Source organism: Peromyscus californicus, unplaced genomic scaffold (assembly GCF_007827085.1).
Source record: "Peromyscus californicus insignis strain IS unplaced genomic scaffold, ASM782708v3 Scaffold_24__1_contigs__length_46423439, whole genome shotgun sequence".
Taxonomy (NCBI): domain Eukaryota; kingdom Metazoa; phylum Chordata; class Mammalia; order Rodentia; family Cricetidae; genus Peromyscus; species Peromyscus californicus.
In genome coordinates this window covers 32,334,425-32,349,855 of record NW_026294535.1, presented here as the reverse complement: position 1 = coordinate 32,349,855, position 15,431 = coordinate 32,334,425, and the positions used below count along the sequence as shown (strand labels likewise).

At 45.2% G+C, this 15,431-nt stretch overlaps 1 protein-coding gene and 1 long non-coding RNA gene across 2 annotated transcripts in view; one reads left to right on the top strand and one right to left on the bottom strand.

Moving 5' to 3' along the window:
• Positions 1–8,077: 8,077 nt before the first annotated feature.
• LOC128119798 (uncharacterized) lies at positions 8,078–8,992 on the bottom strand. The gene is made up of 2 exons (XR_008221683.1): positions 8,444–8,992; positions 8,078–8,329 (listed from the first exon to the last, which is right to left on the bottom strand). It is a non-coding gene; the product is annotated as an uncharacterized LOC128119798 (long non-coding RNA).
• A 21-nt stretch (positions 8,993–9,013) lies between these two features.
• Rab21 (RAB21, member RAS oncogene family) overlaps positions 9,014–15,431 on the top strand; it is a 31,241-nt gene continuing 24,823 nt past the window's right edge. Inside the window, exon 1 of the mRNA XM_052753387.1 lies at positions 9,014–9,193. Within this exon, the coding sequence (XP_052609347.1) occupies positions 9,014–9,193 (180 nt within the window). The remainder of the gene's footprint in view (positions 9,194–15,431) is intronic.

The window sequence follows — 15,431 nt, the reverse complement described above, 5'->3', positions numbered from 1 at the left end:
ACAGCAAAGTTCAGCCTGCCAGTAAAAGAACTGTCTAGGAAAAATACCTTGCTTGTGAGCCGTGCCATGGTGGTGAATGGCTTTAATCCCAGCACTCGGGAGGCAGTGTGAATACAAGGCCATCGTAGTCTATGAATTGAGTTCCAGGACAGCTAGGAATGTTACACAGAGAAACCCTGTCTCGAAAAACAAACAAACAAACAAACAAACAAACAAACACCTTGCTTGCTTACACTCTGTTAATCTATAACAAGTTGCTTGGATATGAATGTACAAGGGTTCTTGGGAATAATTTGTTTTTCACCTGTAATACATAAAATGTTCAATTGTGTAAGAGACATGGAAAACATGCTGTCATTGTAATCATTGACTTGAAAAATAGAATGTAAAAATTTTTTAAAAGTTTAAAAAAAGAAAAATAGAGCGTAACCACGTTGTAATTTTCATGTCGCTTGAAAGATTGTCCTGGGATATGTAAGCTATAAGGGAAAAAAAGAAAATCATGAGAAAAGGAAAACACCAGGAAAGAAGTAGAAGGAAGACATCAAGAGAGACAGAGGGATATGTTGCTTGAGTTTTCCTGCCTGGCCCACAGTCAGGACAAATCTCTCTCACCCGCCAGTCCTAAGCCGCTCAAACCCGATCAAGTAAACACAGAGACTTATATTGGTTACAAACTGTATGGCCGTGGCAGGCTTCTTGCTAACTGTTCTTACAGCTTAAATTAATCCATTTCTATTAATCTATATACCTTGCCACATGGCTCGTGGCTTACCGGCATCTTTACATGCTGTTTGTCATCGTGGCAGCTGGCAGTGTCTCTCTGCCTCAGCCTTCCACTTCCCAGCTCTATTCTCCTCCTTGTCCTGCCTGGCCACTGCCAATCAGTGATTTATTCATTGACCAATCAGCAACACATTTGACATATAGACCATCTCACATCACTTCCCCTTTTCTTTTCTTAAAAAGGAAGGTTTTAACCTTTACACATCTCCAAAGTCAGCTTGGTATATTTGGGAATTTGGGCGTAGCTTCTCTTACTACTTCCTGCTGGAGGGGGGCGCTGTATCTTATGGGGACACAAAGAACATTTTAGGGTCATGGAGTTGTCCGTGAGGCTGTATCATCTGAGCCAGTTGCCTTGAAACGGTTTTGGATGTTGGATCATCTGGGCCATGGTGTCATCGGAGACCTTTCAGGTGGTCTTGGCTGGTCAAACCTGATGTGTCTTAATCTGGAACAAATCCATAGCCTCTGGCTTTCTGTGGAAACAAAAGCAGAATCTCCTTTCCAAAGCAACATATCCTTATATCCAAATTTTGAAGTCAAGGTGCCTTTAAAATATACATTTTGGCATAACTCAACAGCTTTTACAATCAAATGTTTTTCTGCAGTTAAAAATCCCAAAGACAACACAATCCAGATTCTCTGTGTAATATTCATCTTTACGTGGCTTATTTTTTATATTAATTTTACTGTCTCTTTAAAGACTTTATTTTTTAAAACCATGTATTTGTTTCTATACTGTATATATCACCTTTTTTGTCTCTTTCAAGCCTACGTATATTTTACACACATTTTAAACTATTACATCTGAATCTGTCTTATTGTGAATCTCTTGCCTTAAACTGCAGCAGCTGTGGCTGCTGGCTCCGCCCACCTCAGCTTCCCAGCATGGCGGTGGTTTACCACCAGCTCTGGGAGCCATCGTGGGTCTATGCTTTTATCCAAGCAGTGTGTAGCCCAGAAACCTCTTTTTTTGTTTTGTACTAGCAAAGGCTAAATCCACAATGCAGCTTAATGTGCCACTTGCAGAGGCCTCATTCCCACCATATGGCGGCAGGTCGAGCGCACACGCTAGGAACCCGCCAGTAGCTCAAACCGGCAGCTGCCACTCATTTGAGAGAGACAATTAGGAAGCTGTTTTTAGCTCTGTTTTAGAATCTTTTTTCTCAGTTTTTAGGTGGAAACTCTTGCCACCACGTTGGACGCCATTTGTAGCTTGAGTTTTCCTGCCTGGCCCACAGTCAGGACAAATCTCTCTCACCCGCCAGTCCTAAGCCGCTCAAACCCGATCAAGTAAACACAGAGACTTATATTGGTTACAAACTGTATGGCCGTGGCAGGCTTCTTGTAACTGTTCTTACAGCTTAAATTAATCCATTTCTATTAATCTATATACCTTGCCACATGGCTCGTGGCTTACCGGCATCTTTACATGCTGTTTCTCATGATGGCAGCTGGCAGTGTCTCTCTGCCTCAGCCTTCCACTTCCCAGCTCTATTCTCCTCCTTGTCCCGCCTATAGGGATACATCTGGATAGAGGGGTGCGTGTGTGTGTGTGTGTGTGTGTGTGTGTGTGTGTGTGTGTGTGTGTGTGTCTTTCCCTTTTCCAGTGGCCCCAGAGAGTTAAATTTTACTCACTCACTCGCATAGAAAAGTCAAGTTGATTGATAGCCCCCCACTCCGTAGACTCCCCCTCAACCCCTGAGCTGCTGGAGGCTGGTCCTCATGGCAGCAATAACTAACTTCTGGTTTTCCTTTGATCAGCATGGGCCCTTCTTCACAGCTCCTCGTCCTCTGCCTATTTCTAAAAGGTCCATGTTTTCAAGGGCCCTCTCCTAGGCCCCTCTGAACCCCTCCCTTACAATACCATCTCTGTGTGACCGCAACTCTTTCCTTTTCCCATGTTCCTGCGTGGTGGGCAGGGATGTCAGGAACCGCCCTCCATTGATCCTCTACCTTATTCATTGAGGCAGGGTCTCTCAATCAACCTCAGAGCTCACAGATATGGCTCATCTGGCTAGCCAGCTTGTTCTGAGGAATCTTGTCTCTACCTTCCTATGCTGGAATTACAGGCAGGCCACTATCCCCACCAAGCATTGACAAGGCATTCTGGGAATCTAAACCCCAGTCCTCACACTTGGAAAACATGCACCTAAACTACTGAAGCCATCTCCAAGCATATCTCATCTGCTCTCTCTTTCTCCCTCCCTCCCTTCCTGCATTACAAATTGTTTCTGTAACTCTAAGAATATGAATTCAAGTGTTTCTTTTTTTTTATTTCTATAGCAGAGAAAGGCAAAGCAGGAGAGGTTGACATGTTTGGTCAACATACAGTACTTGCCATAGGGGTTGGCACTTAAGTACAGTCATATCAAAGTTTCTTAGCATGTGCAAACCTTGGTTTGATCTCTCAAACAAAAAGACATTGGCTGCATTTTATCTTTCATAAATGCATGTACGATGGAACTATTACTAAGTCAAGAAAAGCCATGGGAGGAACAGCATTTAGAAATCTGGAGGTGCATTTTAAATGTACATTTGAAATGTCTACTCAATATCTGGCCAGTGACTGACATCCATCCAGTGCTTAAGAGTGACATCAGGGGTAAGGCATAAATGTGGACGTTGTTAACCTACAGAGAGTATGTGAAGCCACGGGAGTGAACTGAATCACCAGGGAAAGTTACTTATTTGGAGACCTGAAACCTGAGTCTCAACAGTTAGGGGTTGACAATGGAGGAGAAATCAGAAGGGTTGAGAAGGAAGCAGCTCAGGACGCTGGAGAGAAGAACACGATGTTGGTGGCTTGGAAGTCAGTAGACCATGTGACGAGCCTACGCTGCTGAAATGGTCAGAAGATTGGGAATACAGGAGTGTATTCATTTTATCTGATGTATGTTTTCCTGGAACGGCTCCTATGATGTTTTAGACCCCCATGTATGTGAACTACGGTCTCATTTACCCCACTTTATGGTAACTATTTAATCACCTGTTGTTCTTTTTCTTTATTACTGTGGCTGCCTTTTAAGCCATGGCTGTCCTAATCAGCAACTGCAACTCTTCTACCAGCCGTGGTTTGGCCGCAAGGGCAGCAGCCTGAGGGAATTCTGCTTCCATGGGCACCGACTTTTTCAAAGCTACTAAGGGAACTTATCTACATCTCTATCCCTCTAAAGAACTCAAGATTCAAAGGTTGAAGCTGAATTCTTCTTGCTCAGAGAGGCTGAATAGAAAGTAGCTGACTTTCTCCCTTTGCTGGCGTCTTCCAAAGAACCCTGCATCCTTCTCTCAGTCCCCACTTAAAAGCCCTTGCCCCACCTGGTTCCTCCCCACCACTTCAGGTCAGCTGGTTGCTGACTCAGCCTCCTGACTGCAGGTTAATTTTATTTAATCAAACAAATGTAACACACCTTTGCATCATTAAACAAAGGTTAATGGTGTAAAGACATCATTTATGAAAACAAACGCAACACATCTCAAAATAATATTCTACAACAATCTGTAGTTACCATTTATTGAGCTCCATGATGACAGAGACCGTATCTACTTGAGTCCCATTCATAGTACCGTCATTGGCAGACAGTAACATCCAGATAAATATTTTTGAAATGCTGAATGAATGAGTCAAAGATGTACAAAAGCCATTGACAACCTTCCTGCCCCAAAGAAGAAACAGTAGATATCTGACTCCTCAGCTCTAGCATTTCATCAAATTTCAAATATTGGACAGTCATGACAGAGACAAGTTTGGTCTTAATACATGAGAATAATGTATGCACAAGGAAAAAAATAAGATAATTTAAAAAGCAGGGCTGGCTGGGCAGTGGTGGCACATGCCTTTAATCCCAGAATTCAGGAGGCAGAGCCAGGTGGATCTCTGTGAGTTCAAGGCCAGACTGGTCTACAGAGCGAGATCCAGGACAGGCTGTCTCATAAAACCAAAAAAAAGTGGTCCATAAACTCAACCTTATTATCAATCAGTTCTTCCCATGACAGAAACTATTGGAGCTGTATATAATCCATCTGTGGCAATTTTCTCCATTTGATATATTATGCTTGCCTAAACTTCTCTCTTCTTCCCCCCCATCCCTTTCCTTCCCTCCCTCTCCTTATTTCTGTGTGTGGGAAGAGCATCATTTGGTACAGAAGAGCTGCATGCATTTGTGCACTATGATGCCACAACCCTCTCTAGTCAGGAATCCATTCCTAGTTATTATGGAGGAGCACACACAGTTTTGCAGCTCTTCTTATTTAGGGGAGAGCTGGACTTTCAATTCTTTATGGCATTCCTTACCAAGTTTATGCAGATCAATCATAGCTGACACCAAGGATGACTTAAATTCTTTACAGCACCCTGTTACAGATTTGTCTTGAATTTCTCTCATTGCTTGGACTAATGGAGGTTACTGATTTTCTCCAGTATTCTTTTTTTTTTTGGTTTTTTCAGAGACAGGGTTTCTCTGTATAGCTTTGCGCCTTTCCTGGAACTCACTTAGTAGCCCAGGCTGGCCTCGAACTCACAGAGATCCGCCTGGCTCTGCCTCCCGAGTGCTGGGATTAAAGGCGTGCGCCACCACTGCCCGGCTTCTCCAGTATTCTTATGTATCAGTGTGACAGCTCTGTAATGAATTATAAACACGGTAGCTTGAAGCAACATACATTAATTCTCTCCCAATTCTAAAAATCAGGAGTCCAAAATCAGTTTGTTGGCAGGGCTGCACTCGCAGGATCTAGGGTTAGACATGTCTTTTCCGGCTCTTGGTGGCTGTCAGCATTTTTTAGTTTGCGGTGCTATTACTCCAATCTCTGTCTCTGGGGTCACATTGCCTTTCCTTCTGGGTGTGTAGAATCTGCCTCTCTTATATTCCTGATTGTGTGTAGGCCCACTGCAAATACCAGGCAACCTCCCCACGTCAATGTCTTTAATTAAATCTAAAGAGGCTCTCACAGGCCCTAGGAACTAGGGTCTAATATCTTTGAGGTCAGTACCAAACAACAGCAGTTCACATCTATATTTGCCAGTGTGAATTCAAAAGTATGACAACCTACTTATTGAAGTCCATGAAAATTTATACGCACTCCTTAAGTCACACTGAAGCTAAATCAGAATGATTATCTTGACATTAAATTTTACTTTACAGTAGTGTTTAAATAATTTTGATTTGTTGGCAAATGCAAAGCACTACATATGAAGTTTTAAGAAGTCCACACTGTTAAACCATCTGGGATACCTGACATTTGAATGGCTGTCCAAAGGAAGAGAGAAAAGAATGATTCAAGAAAGATCATGTAGCTGGGCACTTGGGAGGCAGAGGCAGGCATATCTCTGTGGGTTAGAGGCCAGCCTGGTCTAGAGAGTGAGTTCCAGGAAAGCCAGGGCTACACAGAGAAACCCTGTCTGAAAAAAAAAAAAAAGGAAAGAAAGTTCATGTAGCTTTCCTCATATGTATAAAGATGTGTCACGGAGAGTAGGGATTAACTTGACTCAAGAACAACAAATTGTAGGCTGAGAAATACAAATTTCAACACATGAGGAATAATTCAGAATGGATGGCAGAAGGGTCTCTTCCCAAAGAAAGGTTTTTTTTTTCTCTCCTAATTCTGGAAATGACTGTGGAAAGACCTAGTGGGAGGTAAGTAAAGGAGTGTCCTAGTCAGGATTTCAGTTGCTGTGACGAAACACTATGACCACAAAGTAAGTTGGAGAGGAAAGGGTTTGACTCATACTTCCATATTGCTGTTCATCATCAAAGGAAGTCAGGACAGGAACTCAAACAGGGCAGGAAACTGGAGGCAGGAGCTGATGCAGAGGTCACGGAGGAGTGCTCCTTACTGGCTTGTTTGACATGGTTTGTTTATCCTGCTTTCTTATAGCACCCAGGACCACCAGCCCAGGGATGGCAGCATCCACAATGAGCTGGTCCCTCCCTCATCAATCACTAATAAAGAAAATGCTGTACAGCCCGGTCTTACCAAGGCCTTTTCTCAATTAAGGTTCCCCCCTTTCAGATAACTCTAGTGTGTGTGTCTGGTTGACATAGCCAGCACAAGAAGTAAGGTAGATAATATAATCTCAGATACAGCTATGAAAATAATTTACAAGACAATCTTGTAAATGGTTGGCTCTAGATAAATAATAAGTAATAATAAGTAATCCACTTTCCTAATGATAGCCAGAGTAATTTTGTAAAAAGAAAGACCTGGTAACATTTTGCACCCGATGAAAGGCTGTTTTTGAATTGTCCCCTCAATTCCTTGGGTGTTTCATCATAAGTTCTTTTCCTGATTATTATCATCATCATTATTGGAACGGGATCTAGCTATGTAGCTCCAACTAGCTTGGAACTCACAATGCAAAACAGGCTGGCCTTGAACTTAAGGTGATGTTCCTGACTGTGGTTTCTTGTCTGATTTCTGGCTCAACGTTAGATGCTTCTTCCTTCTTCCTGCCTCTCTTTTTTGCCTAAGATATTCCTAACAAAAGGCAACTTTCTCCAGGAAGCTTTTCTAGTATGTTAACTCAGCTAGCTTCCCATGGATGCTTGCAAAATATTCTGAACTGCTTCAAGTTAGAAGTATTCACTGTATAATTAATTGTCTTATTTCCTTGGGTAAAAAGCTGAAGACGGAAGCCGGGCGGTGGTGGCGCACGCCTTTAATCCTAGCACTCGGGAGGCAGAGCCAGGCGGATCTCTGTGAGTTCGAGGCCAGCCTGGTCTCCAAAGCGAGTTCCAGGAAAGGCGCAAAGCTACACAGAGAAACCCTGTCTCGAGAAAAAAAAAAAAAAAAAAAAAAAAGCTGAAGACGGAAACATTGTATCTCATGCAACACAGAATGGCAAGTAGTAGCTGTATTCACATACTCCTTCAATGAATGAATAAAAACGCTAATCTGCCTTTTATTATTATTTTTTTTTTCGAGACAGGATTTCACTGTGTAACAGCCTCGGCTGTCCTAGAACTAGCTCTGTAGACCAGGCTGGCCTCGAACTCACAACGATCCTCCTGCCTCTGCCTTCCGAGTGTTGAGATTAAAGGCTTGCGCCACCACCTCCTGGCCTGCCTTTTATTTTTTTTAAGTTGAAGTGTAAAATAAGTCTGATGAAATAAAACAAATTTCTCTTCAATGACACCAAATTACAAAACTTCAGAAATACCAGGTTGCTTTCTGGGGAAAGTGTATTTCATGTAATAAAGTGGAGGCACATGAAATAAAATAAGCAATCGTCAAATAAACCAGACCCATCAAAGTGGACTCAGCATAGAAGACAGAAATACTGGGGAGGCAGGGCTTAATCACTTAGGAAACATCATTTATTCTTAGCCTGGCGTTTACAGCTGGGAATAGAGGGAGGTTAAGTCTTCCGCAATCCTTGCCCTTAAACCTCCAGCCTAATCGGAATTCCACCGAGTGTGTGGTAAGCGCCGATAAAGACGGCACACCATTGTTAGGAAATATCTTAGTGGCGAAGTTAAGTAGGAGGGATGGAAGGATGTGGGAAGGTCTGGGTGGTCAGGGAAGCCTTTCCGGTTTAAGCCGAGACCTGCAAGATGAGCAGAAGAAGCCTGGCCGTGTGGACAACTGAAACAAACGTGCAATAGCCCGGATCTGAGATCCCGGAGGAAAAAAAAAAAAAAAAAGAGAGACTCAAGGGCACCTTGGCTGGACGTGGCTCGGGATGACCCCTGCTGGGAAGGAGGACCCCTGCTTGGTGAACCTTCCTCGGGTCAAGGCGCCCACGTCCTCCTCCCGCCTTCCATCCCACCGGAGTCGGGTCGGCTTCCAAAGATCAGCTCCTCCCCGCCACCGCCGCCGCCGCCGGCTTCCCCGGAGGAGCCCCGAACCCGCCTCGGTGGTGGCGGACACCGGAACAAGGCCCCAAGACTGGGCCCGCCGCCGCCGCCGCCGCCGCCGCCGCCGCCGCCGCCGCCCGGCCCCGCCCCTCCGCGGTCACGTGACGCAGGGCGTGACGTAGGAGGAAGGAGACGCCATTAGAGGGAGGCGAGGGCTCGCTCCCTTAGCCTCGGGTGCCTGACGTGGTCGCCGGGGCCCATCCTCGCTGGGACTTCTCTCCTCTCGGGCCTCTGAGGTCTCGGCCGCGGGGGACGCGGCGGGTCCCGGGCTCGGCGAGGGGGCGTGCAGAGCCGGGCTCTCCCCCCCCCCCCCCGGGCGGAGCGGGCGCCGCGGCGGCCGGCGGCGGTGCGGGGCTCGGCGGGGCAGCGGCGGGATGGCTGCGGCCGGCGGCGGCGGTGGCGGCGGTGGCGGCGGCGGCGGCGGCGGGGCGGCGGCGGGGCGAGCCTACTCCTTCAAGGTGGTGCTGCTCGGGGAAGGCTGCGTGGGGAAGACGTCGCTGGTGCTGCGCTACTGCGAGAACAAGTTCAACGACAAGCACATCACCACCCTGCAGGTGCCGACCCCGGGGGATGCCCGGCTTGGGGACCTGCGCCCGCTCCTCTGCCTTCTGGCCTGTCACCCCCCCCCCCCCCGCCATAGCCTTTCCCCCTTCCCCACCCCCACCCCCGATTGCCTTGGGGAGGAGGCGGACAACGCGGGGTCCGGGCCGCCTGTAGATGTCAAGACCGACAGTGGGAAGGAGAAGGGAGGGGAAGGACCCGGAAAAGTCCCCCCAGTTCCCGGTGGAGGCTGTGCAGGTCGGGGAGTTCCCGTCTGTGGGCTCGTTTTTCCCCTTCGAGAGTCGCTTCCGCTGGGGTACCAGGTGTTTTCACTCTCTGGTCTTGAGTGTCAGCTCCTTTTTTTTTTTCTTTTTCTTTTTCTTTTCTTTTCCTTGAGAAGTAGGAACTTCGCTGCGGATTGGAATTTGCGAACGAGGTGGTTTGTAACTTCAGAGCGTCCTGATGACTAAGTGTTTATGCAAGTTCCATTTTGTCCTGTTTTCAAGTAAATGGAGTGGTTTAAAAAAAACAAAACACTGGTCTCTGGAAAGGGTTTTTGGAACGACCGCTTGCTGGTGCCGGTTAGGCAGTTTCATGGCAGCCTTCTTGAGTCTGACCTGTGGGTCGCTTATTCTGTGAGGTTCATCTACCCAGGTTGAAACATCATGTTGTATATTGGCCAGCGATTGGTCTTCAAACTAAAACCTGAAGGACTGCGGCTACACATTTTCTTTACGGTCATAAAAGGCTGGAAGAGTGTTACAATGTAATTCAGAGTGAAACCAGGCGGTAGAAAGAGCTGCGGTCTCCCTGTTTTCTTAAAAAAAAAAAAAATCATCAGTTTGCACGTGTGAGAGGAAATTGATCTATCAATCTGGTTTGATCAGATTGTCCAGAGGCTGAAAAGGCTAGTGGACTTGAGTTTGGTCATCTGGATTCACATCCTCCCTCCATTTATTTCTATAACCAGACTGTGATCTTGGGTAAATTGCTTCACCTGTGTATCCCTAGGTTTCTCCTGCTACAGTAGCCATACTGATTATATCTAGCACACAGGGTTGTCAAGGTAGATACGGAGCAGCACTTAGGACCTGAAATGGGGTAAACACTCTTATTACTGCTCCAGCGTGTACAATAGATCTTAATTAGTAATTGTGAAGAACACGGATGCTACTGGAATGCATAATCTAATGGGTGTGACATTTGATGTTGGGTGCTATTATTAAACTACTGAGTGTAGAGTTCACAAAGATGCCCTGGTTCTGATCCATGTCTTATTTTTACTCCTCTGTTTTCAAGTCTATATAAAGCAAAACATCTGAAGAAGGGAATGTCAGGTGATAATGCCCAAGCTAGTGATTCAGTGGAGCCCATGCGCAGGCCTGACTTTAGATTTTGAGCAGTTGTGCACTGCCTCTGGAGATCCATAAACATTTTATTCTACACTTTCCTTTTTTCTCAATGTAAGAGAAAATGATCACAGTTGAAATCTTAAATGAAAAATTAATTTAGCTCTTCAACCTAAAAGTTGCACTTTGGAGTCCAGTGTTGTGACACACTTCTTTAATCCCAGCACTCAGGAAGCAGAGCAAGCAAGTCTCTGCGAGTTTCAGGCCCGTTAGAGCTACCCAGTGAGACCTTGTCTCAAACGGATAAACAAGAAGTTGCACTTAGATTATATATTTCTAAGATAGCCTCAGAACTAGCAGTGATGAAAGATTTCTACATTGTGAAAGAAGCCACTGAACTACACAGGAAAGAAAGGTGAAGCTGTGGTGGACCTCAGTACCAATAGCATCCCAGCTTAGATTTTTATGTAACTCATTGGAAACCGCGTCTGGATTTCATTACAGAATTGAAGGGCTTGTTGTGTGTATTAATGCAAGGAAACATCACTCTCATCCCTTCCTCCTGGATAGCAATTCAACTCATCTTTCTCAACACTCTGTCCCAGAGAAGTTTGCTTTGTATCATCTGTAAAACACAACCTTGTGTTGTTTTAATTTCCAAAGGGAGGAGATTATGCATCAGAAGGTAGGAGAGGAGTAACGTCACAAACTACTTACCCTCTTAAAGTACTTTGTGTTTAAAGTACAGTGTTTAAAGTATCCTTCAAAGTACTTCGTTTTCAAAACACTTTATAGTGTTTTGAAACGTGTACAAGAAACATTAAAAAAAAATTGCACGACTGACAGGAATCATAGATAGTTGGTGGTTCACTGTTCAGTCATTTGTTGATCTGCACCCCCATCCCCGTTACAGACATCTTGGAGGTCACAGGCTGGGCAAACAACTGAGTGGTGGAGTGTTTGCTTAACACGCCCAAGGCCCTGGGTTCACTTGGAGGTAAAATGAACTGATACCATTGAAAACAGCAAGCTTACTATGCTTGGAGGTGTTCCATGCCCTTTTATGTCTCATGTCAAACAAGTTTTTCTCTCTGGAGAGCCAGAATCTGTTTTGGTCTCAGTCCTGCCCCCTGAATCTTGGTCTCATATGACGTTCCTTGAGTTAGTTAGAGATGGATATCATGACCTCTTGCGTCTTGTCTAGTAAACAGCTCTAGTCCTTTAATTGGATCTCGAGTGACATTTAAAATCCACCCTCGGCCGGGCGGTGGTGGCGCACGCCTTTAATCCCAGCACTTGGGAGGCAGAGCCAGGCGGATCTCTGTGAGTTCGAGGCCAGCCTGGGCTACCAGGTGAGTTCCAGGAAAAGGCGCAAAGCTACACAGAGAAACCCTGTCTCGAAAAACCAAAAAAAAAAAAAACCCACCCTCTTCCCTATTGTGGCATCAATGCACCCTTCTCTTCTTTTCTTTCCTTCCCACACCTCTTCCATTGTTGCTTAAGCTGACCTGAAACTCGTGATCCTCCTGCCTCAGTCTCCAGAGTAGCTGGGAGTTCAGATGTCCGCCCTGGTGCCCGGTGATGTCCTCCTCTCCTTTGAGATGATTTGAGCTGTAGAAACGGTTGTGCTTCCAGGCTGGCTTGGACTGAACAGAGAGGTAGGGACAGCTTGTCACTTCCCCTTCTCTTTCTAACACCAGAGTTCACAGATTCTGTGAGTGAGTGAGTGGGGTAGTTCTGACATTGATAACACTGTGTTTGCTGTCAGCTAAGTATCTATCTTACGTCTCAAGAAAAGTGTATGTCCTTCAGATTCTCTATTTGTTGACTTTATAATAAAGCTCCCCCCCCCCCCAATGTGCTTGGCCTGTTAAAAGTTGGCTTGGATTTGCACCAGTCCTTAAAGCTTGTCAGTTTTCATTTTATTTCACTGTTTTTTTTTTTTTTTTTTTTTTTTTTGGTTTTTCGAGACAGGGTTTCTCTGTGTAGCTTTGCGCCTTTCCTGGATCTCGAGCTGTAGACCAGGCTGGCCTCGAACTTACACAGATCCGCCTGCCTCTGCCTCCCGAGTGCTGGGATTAAAGGCGTGCGCCACCACCGCCCGGCTTTATTTCACTGTTTTTTAAGGATGGAAAAGTTTCAGTTCATAGTTTGGTGGTACAGTTATGGCAGGGAGAATGGTGACGGGAACGTGCAGAAGCAGCTGCTCACATTGCACGTACGGTCAGGAAACAGACAGACACGTTGTTAATGTATATCTGGACTGGGTTCTGCAAAGAAGAATAGAATGTGGACCCTACTGTCTAGATTAGCTGCTTTTTAAATTTTCTAACCTGGGGATTTGGTAAGATTACCTTCAATGAGCCGGGCAGTGGTGGCGCATGCCTTTAATCCCAGCGTTTGGGAGGCAGAGGCAGGTGGATCTCTGTGAGTTCGAGGCCAACCTGGTCTACAGAGTGAGTTCCAGGACAGCCAGGACTGTATAGAAAAAGCCTGTCTCAAAACAAACAAACAAGCAAACAAACAAAAAATCCGTTCAATGTTCTCTTCAGTTCATAGAGTGAGGGGCACATGCAAAGCTTGGTAGCTCGCTCCAGTACACTCTGGTGATGCATGGCCAGAGAGGGGTTTTTCTTTAGCCATGCAGTGTCTTAGGATTGGATTTTTTTCCCCCCAGAACATCCATGATCTCCCCTCCTCTTTTCCTTGAGTGGGAATGAGTTGGTAATGGAGTTTTCCTTTATGGGCTACCACATACAGTAGACACACGTCCTTTAGTGAAGTTTCAACAGTTACTTCAGCACTGATGCTCTAACTTTTCGCCCTCCCTATGTTAGCCTTGCCACAAGGCTTGTCACGGGATCTTTGTCAGATGTAGATAACAAAATACAGTGTTTGAGCAGCACCCAGTTCTATCAGGGAGTCGTGTGATAAAATGGAAAGAAATAATAGGACTTTGAAGTTAGACTGAATTATAGAATGGTTGTGGCAATAAACTGTCCCACCTATAGAATGGGGATGCTTCCTTCATAGGTCCTTTAACATGGATTACATGGCACACAGCCATCTCATATGGAGCTCCTAACACAGTGTCTTAAACACTGTTTGTTTGGTTCTGGGCTCAGACCAGGGCTGTACTAGGCAGTTACTGAGTTACAGCCCCATCCCTGGTGCATGTTTGTTTAATAAATGTTGAATGTTACGTGCTATTGAATACCACAGTATTCATTCAGAATACCATTTAATCTCTGTTGCTTTAATGATAGTCAGAAAAGGTAATGGGAATCATTGGACTTGGATTATGTTGAGAACCCATATTGTCTTTGAGCAGTCACTACATTTATAGGGACTGGGAAGGGGGTATTAGTCAGGCATGAGTTCCTGAGTTTGGATCCTAACACCCTCCTGGAGCATGCCTATAATCCCAGTGCTGGGGAGTCAGACACAGGGGGGTCTCTGGGGCTTGTTGGACAGCTAGTCTAGCTAAATTGGTAATCTCCAGGCTTAGCTCGAGATCCTGCCTCAAAAAGTAAGGTAAAGGAGGCTGAAGAGATAGCTCAGGAGTTAAGAGCACTTCCTGGCCTTGCGGAGGGTGGAGTTCAGTACCCAGCATCCATGTTGGGTATCTCACCATGCTTGTAACCCCAGCTCTAAGAGATCTGACACCCTTTTCTGGTCTCCATGGGCACCTTCACAATACACTTTCTCTCTCTCTCTCTCTCTCTCTCTCTCTCTCTCTCTCTCTCTCTCACACACACACACACACACACACACACACACACACACATACAGGTTAGGGTTATAGTTCAGCTGGTGCAAACTGATTGCTTTGCACACACAAGTTCCTGGGTTTCATCCCCACATAAACCAGACATATGCCACAGGGCTGTAATCCCAGCACTGGGAAGGGTGGAGATCAGAAATTCAAGACAATCCTCAACTGCATAGAGTTATTGAGGCCAACCTGTACTATAGACTGTTTCTCAACAACAACAATAATAAATTAATTGAAAAGTTATATATATATATATATATATTTAAATATATATATTTAAATTTTAAATTATACCATGTCTAAATTTTGGCTGGAATTGACATACTTAGAATTCATGGGTTTTTGTTTTTAATCATGGTATTTGCTGTGCTTTAGCTTTTTAGTACTGCTCTTTCCAGAGCTGCTGCTCTATGGAGCATATTAAGATAATGCTATTGACTCTAAAGAATTAAATTCAAGCATTTACGTGTGTGTGTGTGTGTGTGTGTGTGTGTGTGTGTGTGTGTGTGTGTTTGCACATGTGTGTGGACATGCCTGTGCCCTTCTGGAGGTCAGAGCACAGCTTTCAGGATTCAGTTTCTCCTTCTACAGTAGGTTCTGGGAATCAAACTCAGGCCATCAGACTCGTCAGCACGTGCCTTTACCTTCTGAACCATCGTGTCAGCTCAAGATATTCTTATTTGTACCTACTGTGTGTTAAACACTGTACTAGCTGGAGATAGATGAGAAGGTGCTGTACCATCAGGCAGCTTTCCTGCCGTTGAAAGGATTTTGCCATTTTTGCGGTGATTACCCATCTCCGTGGTTATTACTTGTGCCTTTGTGTGGTCTTTGTATCTGCGCTCCTTGGTGACCCTTTCCTTTCTTTAGCTGTGCCCTGTGTGTGTGTCCTCACTGAAGGTGCTTATCAAAGATTATGCACTGCAATTTAAGTGACTTCAATCGCTTTTCACCAATCTCTTTAAAAGGAGCAATGTGTGTATTTATAATCAGAGCCATCATCCTTCCTTTTGGGGGTGACTGTGGAATTCCACCTGTCTACCCCTGCAGCCTGGATTAGGTTCCTGGCTTTTGACTAGTAAGTTAATGCTGGTGGGTTGGCTGATCAGAGACTGATCCTGACAGGTC